Source organism: Saimiri boliviensis, chromosome 21, assembly GCF_048565385.1.
Source record: "Saimiri boliviensis isolate mSaiBol1 chromosome 21, mSaiBol1.pri, whole genome shotgun sequence".
Lineage (NCBI taxonomy): Eukaryota > Metazoa > Chordata > Mammalia > Primates > Cebidae > Saimiri > Saimiri boliviensis.
This window is the reverse complement of record NC_133469.1, coordinates 17,434,284-17,447,032: the sequence shown is the minus strand read 5'-3', so window position 1 is coordinate 17,447,032 and position 12,749 is coordinate 17,434,284. Positions and strand designations below refer to the sequence as shown.

The 12,749-nt window shown below is 46.6% G+C and overlaps 1 protein-coding gene across 4 annotated transcripts in view; it reads right to left on the bottom strand.

The window, feature by feature from the left end:
- The window catches only part of LARGE1 (LARGE xylosyl- and glucuronyltransferase 1), a 616,984-nt gene that overhangs the window by 27,414 nt on the left and 576,821 nt on the right, over window positions 1–12,749 (bottom strand). For all 4 annotated transcript variants that reach the window (XM_074390818.1, XM_039463163.2, XM_074390817.1 and 1 more), the window contains one exon: window positions 10,886–11,164. In XM_074390818.1, the coding sequence (XP_074246919.1) occupies window positions 10,886–11,164 (279 nt within the window). The remainder of the gene's footprint in view (window positions 1–10,885; window positions 11,165–12,749) is intronic.

Genomic DNA, 12,749 nt, shown 5'->3' with positions numbered 1-12,749 from the left:
AACAACTCTATGCACATAAACCAGTAAACCTGGAAGAAATGGATACATTCCTGGACACTTGCACCCTCCCAAGCCTAAACCAGGAAGAAGTCAAAACCCTGAATAGACCAATAACAAGGGCTGAAGTTGAGGCAGCAATTAATAGCCTATCAACCAAAAAAACAAACAAACAAACAAACAAACAAAAAAAACCCAGGTACAGATGGATTCACAGCCTAATTCTACCAGACATACAAAGAGGAGCTGGTATCACTCTTTCTGAAAGTATTCCAATCAATCGAAAAAGAAGGAATCCTTCCCAAATCATTGTATGAGACCAGTATCACTCTGATACCAAAATCCAGTGGAGACTCAACAAGAAAAGAAAACTTCAGGCCAATATCCATGGTGAACATAGATGCAAAAATCTTCAATAAAATACTGGCAAACCGATTGTAACAGCACATCAAAAAGCTTATCCATCACGATCAGATAGGCTTCATTCCTGGGATGCAAGGCTGGTTCAACATACGCAAGTTTATAAATGTAATTCACCACATAAACAAAACCAAGGACAAAAACCACATGATTATCTCAATAGATGCAGACAAGGCCTTTGACAACATTCAACAGCCCTTCATGCTAAAAACTCTCACTAAACTAGGTATTGACAGAAGGTATCTGAAAATAATTTTACGACAAACCAACAGCCAATTATCATACTGGCAAAAACTGGAAGCATTCCTTTTGAAATCTGGCGCTAGACATGGATGCCCTCTCTCACCATTCCTATTCAATATAGTATTGGAAGTTGTAGCCAGAGCCATCAGACAGAAAAAAGAAATAAAGGGTATTCAATTAGGAAAACAGCAAATCAAACTATTTGCAGGCGACATGATTGTATATTTAGACGACCCTATTGTCTCAGTCAAAAATCTGCTGAAACTGATGAGCAACTTCAGCAAAGTCTCAGAATACAAAATGAACATGCAAAAATCACAAGCATTCCAATACACCAATGAAAGACTTAAAGAGAGCCAAATCAAGAATGAACTGCCATTCACAATTGCTACAAAGAGAATAAAATAGCTAGAAATACAATTGACAAAGGATGTAAAGGACCTCTTCAAGGAGAACTACAAACTACTGCTCAATGAAATGAGAGGACACAAGCAGATGGAGAAACATTCCAGGCTCATGGTTAGGAAGAATCAATATCATGAAAATGGCCATACTGCCCAAAGTAATTTATAGATTCAACACTATCCCCATCAAGCTACCAATGACGTTCTTCACAGAACTGGAAAAAACCACCTTAAACTTCATATGGAACCAAAAGAGAGCCCATATAGCCAAGTCAATTCTAAGCAAAAAGAACAAAGCTGGAATCATCATGCTACCTGACCTGAAACTATACTACAAGGCTACAGTAATCAAAACAGCATGGTACTGGTACCAAAACAGAGATATAGACCAGGCGTACCCAATCTTTTTACATAGGGGGCCAGTTCACAGTCCCTCAGACCGTTGGAGGGCTGCAACATACTGTGCTCCTCTCACTGACCACCAATGAAAGAGGTGCCCCTTCCTGAAGGGCGGCAGGGGGCTGGATAAATGGCCTCAGGGGGCCGCATGCGGCCCGTGGGCCGTAGTTTCAGCACGCCTGATATAGACCAATGGAACGGAACACAGGCCTTGGAGGCAGCACCACACATCTACAACCATCTGATCTTTGACAAACCTCACAAAAACAAGCAATGGGGAAGGGACTCCCTGTTTAATAAATGGTGTTGGGAAAACTGGCTAGTCATGTGCCCATAGCAGAAACTGGACTCCTTCCTGACACCTTACACTAAAATTGACTCCAGATGGATTAAAGACTTAAACATAAGAACGAACACCATAAAAACCCTAGAAGAAAACCTAGGCAAAACCATTCAGGACATAGGCATAGGCAAGGACTTCATGACTAACACACCAAAAGCAATGGCAAGAGAAGCCAAAATAGACAAATGGGACCTAATTAAACTCCAGAGCTTCTGCACAGCAAAAGAAACAATCATCAGAGTGAACTGGCAACCAACAGAATGGGAACAAATTTTTGCAATCTACCCATCTGACACAGGACTTATATCCAGAATCTACAAAGAACTAAAACAGGTTTACAAGAAAAAAAAAATTCAAAAGTGGGCAAAGGATGTGAACACTTTTCAAAAGAAGACATATATGAGGCCAACAAACATATGAAAAAATTCTCATCACTGTTTGTTAGAGAAATAAATGCAAATCAAAACTACATTGAGATACTATCTCATGCCAGTCAGAATGGTGATCACTAAAGAATCTGGAGACAATAGATGCTGGAGAGGAGGTGGAGAAATGGGAACACTTTTACACTGTTGGTGGGAGTATAAATTAGATCAACCATTGTGGAACAAAGTGTGGCATTCCTCAAGGACCTAGAAACAGAAATTCTATTTGACCCAGCTATCCCATTACTGCATATATATCCAAAGGATTATAAAATGTTCTATTATAAAGACACATGCACACACATGTTCATTGCAGCACTGTTTACAATAGCAAAGACTTGGAACCAACACAAATGCCCACTGATAACAGACTGGACAGGGAAAATGTGGCACATATACACCATGGAATACGATGCAGCCGTAAAAAATGATGAGTTCATGTCCTTTGTAGGGACATGGATGAACCTGAAAACTATCATTCTCAGCAAACTGACACAAGAACAGAAAAGCAAACACTACATGTTCTCACTCATAGCTGGGTGTTGAATAATGAAAACACATGGACAGAGAGAGGGAAGCCACACACTGGGGTCTGTTTAGGGGGACAAGGGGAGGGACAGTGAGGGGTAGCAAATTGGGGAGGGATAACGTGGGGAGTAATGCCAGATATAGGCGATGGAGGCAGCAAACCACGTTGCCATGTATGTACCTATGCAACAATTCTGCAAGTTCTTCACATGTACCCGAGAACCTAATGTGCAATAAAAAAATGTGTGTGTGTGTGTATATATATATAAAATAAACTGACTAGCTTCAATAGTGCTAGCTGTAAGCACAGCTTTCGACTAGTGCAATGAGAAATCATGTGAATGACACCTGAGGATTTAACAACCTACCCCGGGGTGACAACCCATGGGCAGAGAGGAAGGAAGGAGACATCTGTGCTGCTCACTCTGGAGGCAGACCTCAGCACAGCCCTGTCTTCCTCTCTTCTCATCCCTAAGCATGAAGGCCAGGAAACAGAAATTTGCCAATTCTACCCAGTTGTCGAGGAAATGAGCTCTTGGCAGACTGGCTTCCAGGAGCTATGTGGGGACAACAGCAAGGACTTGCAAATGAGGGCAACAGGGCTGCCCACAGAGTGCCACTGCAGAATATACACATAATAAATGAGGCCAGACATGGCATGTCAGCTGAGAGCCAGAAGGGCTCTCAGGTCTCTGGTCTTGCACGAGCAAGACCAGGTGGCTCCTTAATGGATGACAGTAACATTTTCAGAGCAAGAACCTGTCAGTCTGAGAGGGGCAGGTGAGAAAGAGAAGCTAAGAAGGAGCTTTTGGGGCAAATTTTACAAATAAAAAGAAGTAACGATTGCCACAGTTGACTGAGCCCTTGACCGTGTGTGATGCTTTATGCTAGACTCTATCTTCTTCGTCTCACGTAACGCTCAGCATTCTCATTTAATTACCCCATTGGCCTGATGTTTACTGTTAGTAGTAATAGCTAAACATTGTAGAGCACTTGCCATGTGCTGGCATAAAGTTAACCTCTGGCTGGGGACTACAGGGGCCTGGCACTAAGGAGGGCAGCTGTGCGGCAGACTGCCCAGATTCAGATCCCACCTGCATAAAGACTCTCCAGCTCCTACTCTTAAGCATACGACATCTTTGTGCCAGTTTTCTCCTCTGTGAGCTGGGGACCGTATTAGTACCTATGCTGTGTGATTTTGTAGGAACTACATGGATTACATGGTGCAAAGATTGAAATAGTACCCTAGTGCATGGAATACACTTGGCAAATACAAGGCCTGACGGTGGTCATGGCCATCATGAAGAAATGAAGATGGGCCTATCGGGCAACTGGATCAATAAACAGGCTAAGCACAGAGCACCTAGGGATAAGCCTAAGGTGAGCCAGTTATCCTTTCTTGGGGGGGGGTGTGGGGGATGGAGTTTCACTCTTGTCGCCTAGGCTGGAGTGCAGTGGCGTGATCTCGGCTCACCGCAACCTCCGCCCCCTGGGTTCAAGCAATTCTCCTGCCTCAGCCTTCCAAGTAGCTGGGATTACAGGCATGTGCCACATGCCGAACTAATTTTGTAGTTTTAGTAGAGACGGGGTTTCTCCATGTTGGTCAGGCTGGTCTTGAACTCCCAACCTCAGGTGATCCGCCTACCTGGGCCTCCCAAAGTGTGAGATTACAGGCATGAAACACTGTGCCCAGCCTGCCAGTTATCCTTTTAGTACTGCTGTGCCTTTAGGCATGTTACTTAGCCTGAACATATTCATTTGTAAGGGGAACTGTGATGAGATTAAATGGTAAAATCTTTTTTTTTTTTTGAGATGGAGTTTCACTCTTGTTGCCCAGGCTGCAGTGCAATGGCACGATCTCAGCTCACGGGAACTCCTGCCTCCTGGGTTCAAGCGATTCTTCTGCCTCAGCCTCCTGAGTAGCTGGGATTACAGGCATGCACCACATGCCCAGCTAATTCTGTAGTTTTAGTAGAGACGGAGTTTAGGTGAAAGGGCTCATAACAGTGCTTGGTGCATAGTAAATGCCCAATAAATGTTAAATGTTACAGCAGAGCTAAAACAATGAACGAGCCCAAGGAAATGCCACCCGGTATTGTCTCTGGGCAGGCTGCCAGTCAGCTTCGCCTGGTGCCACCTCCACCTGGCTTGGTTCACATTTCTGCACTCATTCAACAAGTATTTCTAGAACAGCCATGATGTGCCAGGGAAAATGTGATGGGGTAGGTGGTTAGACGTGAACCTGGGGAGAAAAGAATCGAACAGAAATCTGGCATCCCTGCAGTGTCCGAATTCAATCTCCACTCAGTGTGCCACACTTGTCCTCAAGAAGGGTTTGTCCCCAGGAAGGCAAAAGCAGTGAGGACAGTAGAGATACTTTATGCTTTAGGCACTGATTGAAGATGAGGATCCTGCAGGGTCAGTGAAAGGGGTTAGAAACCTGTACCAGTCTCATGAATGTGCAAAGTCTCAGCGGAGTGAAGCTGGTCTAGGTCTGGGACATGCCACGATGTCTCAGGCCTTTCTCTCTCCTCATCTAGAGACCTTCAGTATGTGGCCACATCCGGTCACTTGCATGTTAGTTTCAACTCCTGTATCTCTCCTCGTATCTGTGTGAATCCCAATGCTAGCAATGGCACATACAGCTGCAATGACCAGCAGGGTGTAAACCTCTGAGGGCCAGAACTTTGCCTCCCCTGTTCACTGTTATAGCCTCAGATCCTGAAACAGCGCCTGGCCATGCAGACTCATGGAATAAAGAATGTTTCAGGCATTGCTGGATGCTTTCCAAATACTATTAGCTCTAATCTTCTCAGCTCCTTAAGAACTGGGGAAGAGAAAGCAGCAGTATGATTCCCATTTCACAGATAAAGCAGTTAGAGATGTTAAGTGCCTTTCCCAAGGTAAAGTAAATGCTGAATAAAGAGTACTCAGCATCAGCCAGTCACGGTGGCTCACTTCTGTAATCCCAGGGTGTGGGAAGCTGAGGCAGGAGGATTGCTTGAGCCCAGGAGTTTGAGGCTGCAGGGAGTTATGACTGCACCACTGCACTCTAGCCTGAATGACAGAGTAAGACTCCGTGTCTAAAAGGAAGGAAAGGAAAGAAAGAAGAGAGAAAAGAGAGAGAAGGAAGGGGGGTGGGGAAGGAAGGAAATAAGAAAGGAAAAGAAAAGAAAAAGGAAAGATGGGAAGAAAGAAAAAAGGAAAGAGAGATGCTGGGCATGCTGGCTCATGCCTGTAATCCCAGCACTTTGGGAGGCCTAGGACGGTGGATCACTTGAGCCCAGGAGTTCGAGGCCAGCCTGGGCAACATAGCAAAGCCCTGTCTCTACAAAAGGCAAAAAATAAAAGTAGCCGGGCATAGTGGCGCTTGTCTATAATCCCAGCTACTAGGAAGGCTGAAGTGGGAAAACTGCTTGAGCCTGGAGAGGTTGAGGCTGCAACGAGCCATGATCGCACCGTTACACTCAACCTGAGCAACACAGTGAGAGAGAGAAAGAGAAAGGAAGAAGCATGGAAAGAAAGGAAGGAAAGAGAGAAAGAAAAGAAAGTAAGGGAAAGAAAGGAGGGGAGGGGAGGGGAAAAGAGGGAAGGGAAGAGGAGGGAGGGTCCTCTGCCCTGAAATGCAGGTCTGAATGACCCCCAGGGGCAGCAGCATCACATACAATGTAGCATACTGCCTAACGCATAGCAGATGCTCATGATACAGTTTTTGAAAAAATGAATATGAATACACAGTTTCTCATTTTCAGAAGGAAAAAATTGAGAGGCCACATGAAGCTACCCAGGCCGCACAGAAGGTGGCAGAGTTTGCAATGGCAGGGGATGGGTTGGGCCAGGGGCCTAGCCCAGAAGTCCAATACTGAATAGGCTAAGGGGCAGAAATGTAACTCCTGCTGGGCACCTGCCACGGCCCCGAAGGAGGCTATGATTAGCTCCTGTATTAATTGAGGAAGTGAAAGAATGGGGAGATGAAGTAAGCAGCCCCAAGTCACACACTTGATTAGTGCTGTGGAACCTGGCTTCAAAGGCAGGCTTGTGCAACTTCTGCCATGCCCCGCTGACTTTCACTTGATACTCCTGAGATCAAGAGTGAAGGCTGGACATCCAGGAGCTCATTCTTTAGAAACAGTAGGTGAAGGGGCTGGAAGGAGATTTTAGTGAAACCTGGCAGCTCTGTCCATGCATACAGCTGATTCTGTTATTTTCCAGTCAATCTGTTTGTTTTGGCTGTAATATAAGCTGGTTGCTAAGTAACTGCTCAAACAGCTAAGATGCTGAACTTTTTGGGTAACCGAGCAGACCCCAAAAAGGGTGATATAAGTTAAGTGTTTGGGGGTGCAAGCCGAGGGCTCCCAGTCAGCCTGCTCTGGTACTCTGGTGTTTGGGAGTAACCTGGCCCCTTTGACAGAGTAAGCAGGCTGTCACGGAGGGAATGCCACCTTCCTCCCCATCTAACGCTACCATTTAACCTCTCTGGGGCTTCAGTTTGGTCACCTGTAATGATACTTGTGTGAAGAACAGAGGTAATGACAGTGCAGCTGGCAGGGTTTCTGGCACATGGTAAGGGCTCAACAACTATTTTTTTTTGAGACAGAGTCTCACCCTGTTGCCGCTCGAGTGCAGTGGAGTGATCTCAGCTCACTGCAACCTCTGCCTTCCTTTCAAGCGATTCTCCTACCTCAGCCTCCCAAATAGCTAGGATTACAGGCATGCACCATCACACCCAGGTAATTTTTGTATTTTTAGTAGAGATGGGGTTTCACCATGTTGGCCAGGATGGTCTCAATCTCTTGACCTCGTGATCCACCCGCCTCGGCCTCCCAAAGTGCTGGGATTACAGGCATAAGCTACGGTGCCCGGCCAGAGCTCAATAACTTATAGCTGTCATCATTTTTAATAATTAAAAAATTTGTATTTTTGAGACAGGGCATTGCTCTGCCATTCAGGATGGAGTGCAGTGGCACAATCATGGTTCACTCCAACTTCAACTGCCTGGGCTCAGGTAATCCTCCCGTCTCAGCCTCCTGCGTAGCTGAAACCACAGGTGCATTCCACAATGCCCAGCAAGTTTCAACATTTTTTTTTTTTTTTTTTTTTTTTTAGCGATGAGATCTCACTATGTTGCTCAGGCTGGTCTCGAATTCTTGGGCTCAAGCAATTGTCCTGCCTCAAATGCTGGGTTACATGTGTAAGCCAGTGCACCTGGCCATTATTAATATCCTGACAAAGCTTGGGCACAGCATTTTGTGGGAGATCAGTGCTGAGGAATTTCGTTTCTAGAAGGCCCTGGGGGCTTTGTTGGAGTCCCCAGCTGCCATAGCAAACAGGACCCTTAACCTCATCTCACACCAGTGATGCTACACGGTGCACAAGGGGCATCCACTGATAATGCCTGCGTCAGAAACGAATCCAGCTACTCACCAGAAAAAGTGTCCCTGAAGTCAAGGGCAAGTTGATACGATGACTTCATATGAAAAGAACAGTGCATGCTTTTTTGGGGCTTCTAAGAGAATCACATTCCTCATTGCTTCTGATAAACACTCTGGTGTGTAGGAATTGTCTAGGTCAGAGGTTGCATTCTGGTGGTTTGGGGTGGGGGTACGAGGGGTCAAGGCAGCCCGAAGATGTATTTGGTCAGCCTCAACAGCATTTGAAACAATTTTTTTGCTCTAAATCATCATTCAAAACAATTTTTAAAAATTAGTTGCCAACATTAAAAATAACAGTTTTATATGACAATCCAGATTCCCTTGAAAGACAGGAATACCTAGTAACCTTCCCTGCTTCCCTAAAGCTGTAACTGCTCAAACTGTGTGGAGAGACACCTCTCTCTGAGACCAGGGCTCTGGATCTCCATTGAATTGTACTCAGCATTCTTGGGAAAAGTCTGGGAAGATGGTAATAAAGTTTTAAAAGCAATTTGCAGTATTTCAAAACCCCTGAGGGGAACAACATACCTTCTTGTGACAAGGTGGCAAGGCCAACTACCACCTCAAGTGATTCTGCATTAAGCCAAAGCTAAGTAGCAGGCCACACTAGTTACCACACATCAGGGAGGGTCTGGATTAGTAGTGAATGATGTCTTTGATCAATAAAACATAGGAAGACAAAACAAAAACAAAACCACCCAGTCTGTTCACACCTGTTTTTTTTTAAAAACATGATGCCCATAAGGTCAAATAATTCAACAGTCCTTGAACAGGGAGAGTACAGACCACAGACTCATATGGGGCCAAGTCATTTTCAACTGGCAGGAGTGAAGGGAGGGTCCCAGAGGGGTGGACGATGGGAAGGAGTCCAATGCTGAAGACTCTTTTCTTGGTCTAGGGTGGCACTCACTCCCATCATCTATCGTCCCCTTGGGAGCCTGGCATCCCACAAGCTGCCCAAGTTTCAGAATCTACAGGGATCAGCGGCTGCAAGCCCTGTCTGGCCACATGGGGGCACCCTGGCTCCACACACTGGATTCTGAGATCCAGCAGGGCTGGCACAGGCGCTGGGGCTAGAGGGAACGCTCCATTTCTGCAGCCTGCTGGGTCAGGGGTTGAGGCTCATGATGCTGGGTACCACAGCACCTCACATCCCCGATTCAGCGTCACGCTGCCATGAGGGTTGCTCACCTGCTGATTTTAACAGAGTCTGGTAGGGACTCCTCCAGCCCCGGGGGAGGGATTAACACTATGAAACCTGGAGATGCCTCTGGAAGGACATGAACTCAGAAGCTGGAGAGAGAACACAAGCTGCCTAACCTTGCTTCAGAGAATGCAGGGCAGCGGAGGGTGCGCATACTCAACCTATGCTCTGGCTTCCCTACAGAAGGTTTCAAGACACCTGGAAGGTTTTTTTTTTTTGAGAGAGAGAGAGAGACAAAGAAAGATACCAAGAGACAGAGTCAGATGGAGGGAGGGACGGAGAAAGGACAAGAGAAGAAGAGAGAAAGAAATCAGACCCTGCCTGGTTTGGGACAAATAGAAACCCTAGAGCTCCCAATAATGTGAAGCAGCATGAACAGCACACGTGAGGCTACAGATGATGGTTCACACCCTGGTGTGAGCTCTCTGGACTTGAGCTGTTATTTTGCTTCTCTGAGCCCCACTCTTCCTCCCTGTAGAATGCAGGGAGCCATGCCGGCCTCTGGGTTCGACGCACAGAACCAATGGGATGATATATGCAAACCACCTCTCATGACACCTGGATCTAGACAGACTTGGTGTAAACATAACTCATGCTGACCAATGACAGCAAATAAAGGATTTTTAAAAAATATCACTGGACCGTGATACTGTGTGACTTTAGTTTTCTCATGTGTAAAATGGGACTTTTGGGCCATGTGACTTCTGTAGCTCTAATCAGTCCAAATTGTGTACTATTCTATACTAAATGCACTCTTCACACAGCTATCTAAGCCTTCCATTAGCCGAGTGCTTTCTCCAGCTGATACCCTGTCCCACGATGTGGGGCGTGCTGGAAAGTGACGCTGGAGATTCACAGAAGCAGCCGTGATGGTGCTTGGGCACCTGGCTCTGCAGTCAGACTGGCCGCTTCAACCCCAGCTTCCCTTTACTAGGTGAGTAACCCCGGGCCAGTGGCTCCTGGTCTCATTCCCACAGTTCTCCATTTGGAAAAGGAAGGTGGTAATACTAGCCATGGCAGGGACTCTGGGGGAGGAAATGAGATCCTACCAGTCAAGCCCTCAGAACAGTGCTGGGCATGCGGCAAGCACTTCCGTAAGGGCTAGGCATCACCATCACTTAGATTTGTTTAAAAGACTGGGCAATGATCTTTCCTGGGTTATAGGAAGGTTGTCTGATCCAAGACCGGAAGAAAGAAGGCATGTTTTCACACACGCTACAGAAACAGCAACAGACTGGCAGACAACAGGAGATGTTCCCTGGACCAAGCTCTGCCGGCAGCATTTCCTGCTGCAAACTCAGGTTCCAGTCTGTTCACTGAGAACTCTGGGTGGCTGTGGGCAGGTCCCTTCCCCTTCTCTGTGTCTCCACTGCCCCATCTAGGAAAGAAAACTGTTGGACTAGATGATGACCCTAAAGGCCTTCTGGTCCTGGCACTGCATGGCCCTATGTGCCTTCTGGCCTGATGACCGGGCCCCTGCCGGTCCTTACCTGAGGTACTCATAGAGCCCGTACATGGGCAGGAAGTCAATGTCGGACAGGAACATGTAGGGCGTGCTGATGTGCTTCATGGCCACGTTGCGCAGCAGGTTCACGGGGTAGAACTGGCCCTCCTTGTACACGATGTGGTAGCCCACGTTGTGGCGGCTCATAAGCACCTCGGAGCCCTGTGCGTAGCGGAGGAACTGCTGGGCTTCGGCGTCTGACAGGTAGAGGGCCAGGCTGATGGGCCCCTCCCAGTGCTTGCAGATGGCCTCCAGCATCTGGAGCCTGGAAGAGACAGGGAGGGTGAGCCGCGGGACCTGGACTGTCCGTGTCTCATCAGCCCGGCCTGCTGTGGGGCTCTGCCTCCAGGGACACTTATCAACTAACTGTGGATCAAATCCCTGCTTTCAACGTGACCCTCTCAGTTCCTTTACCTATAAAACAGGCATCAAACATTGACCTTGCTGGTTGTTTTCGGTCCCTGCTTGCAATCGAACATGTGATACAAAATCATAACACACTATAGGCCCCAGACTCCTCGTTTCAAAGTCGGGTGGTGAGTCTATTAAACGATCTGAAGACCCCCTTCCAGCCCTGAAGTCTTGCACTTCTCCCTCCGCAAAGGTATGTAACAGCTCTGCTGATCTCCTAAGGCAGTGACCAGCCAGAGAGGACTTAGACCAACTGAGGCCACTGAGTTACAAGGAACAGTCAAATAGTAAACACAAAGAGGCAGCAACAACTCTAATTACAGCTGTGCTGCAGTGTGCCAGGAGCTTTCCCGAATTCTCTCCATAACCCTGAGCACTAGCTGTCATTCTCCCCATCTTTCTGATGGAGCAATCGAGGCACCAGATGTTCAGTCAGCTTTGCCTCTTGCACTTACAGGGCAGACGTGTAGACAGTACCCTGATGAGACAGACCCTGGCATCAGGGAAAAGAATAACAGTAAAAAAGGGAATCGAAAAACATGAGAATGCTGGAAACAAAAGTCTACCTGGGGTGATGCTGTCATCATTCACATTCACAGCCCTTACTGCCGCAGGGCTCCAGCCAGCTTTGCAAGGCTACCTCAGCGATGCTGAGCCAGGGAGAGGGGGAAAAAACAGAGCCCAGTGAAAAAAGAAAAAAACAAAAAACAAAAGGGGCTTGCAACAGAGAGGGTTCTGTGAAAACGTTTGATGATAAATCTATAAAGATACTTTCTTTCAAAGGCATTAGAAGTGCCTGGTACATAAAATCTATGGCTAAGAAACAGCAAAAGCCTACTTGAATTGTTTTTTTCTTACCCAGCAAGAGGTACATAATCAGCAGTCTCCTGGTCAGAATGCCCACTTTATTCGGACAATTACCAGGAAATCGATTCCAGGCATTTCCATGCTTCTAAACTAAAGGAAATGGGCACGACTATCTTGTCTCAATGGCCTTTTTGATGACTTCCAGTTTCCTCTCAGTAATTCTGTGAATTGGTACTGCCCAGATTTGTTTCCTCTTTCAATATGGAGGACTGAGATATTCACCAGTGTAAAATGCTCTCCATTTCTCATCCATTATAAAGCCTGCTAACCAAACTGACTAGAGCCATTTCTTAAAAAGGCACTGCATTCTTCACGAAGCCTAACTGCAATGAACCTTGTGTTAGCCTTCTGCTATAGGGGCCTGCCCTCTTCTGGGCTCTGAGGATCTGGAATTTTGAATTAGACCTCCTGCACCTGTTTTACCTTCTGCAAAAGTGGGGGACTCTGCACTTCAAGACAGAGCCATTGGTACAAATCCTCTGAGAACTGGAGAGCAAAAGAATAATTTCTAGCATGTAGACATGAGAGCTACTGAAAGAAGTGGAAAGGAGGAGGGAGGTCTGGCTGGCCAC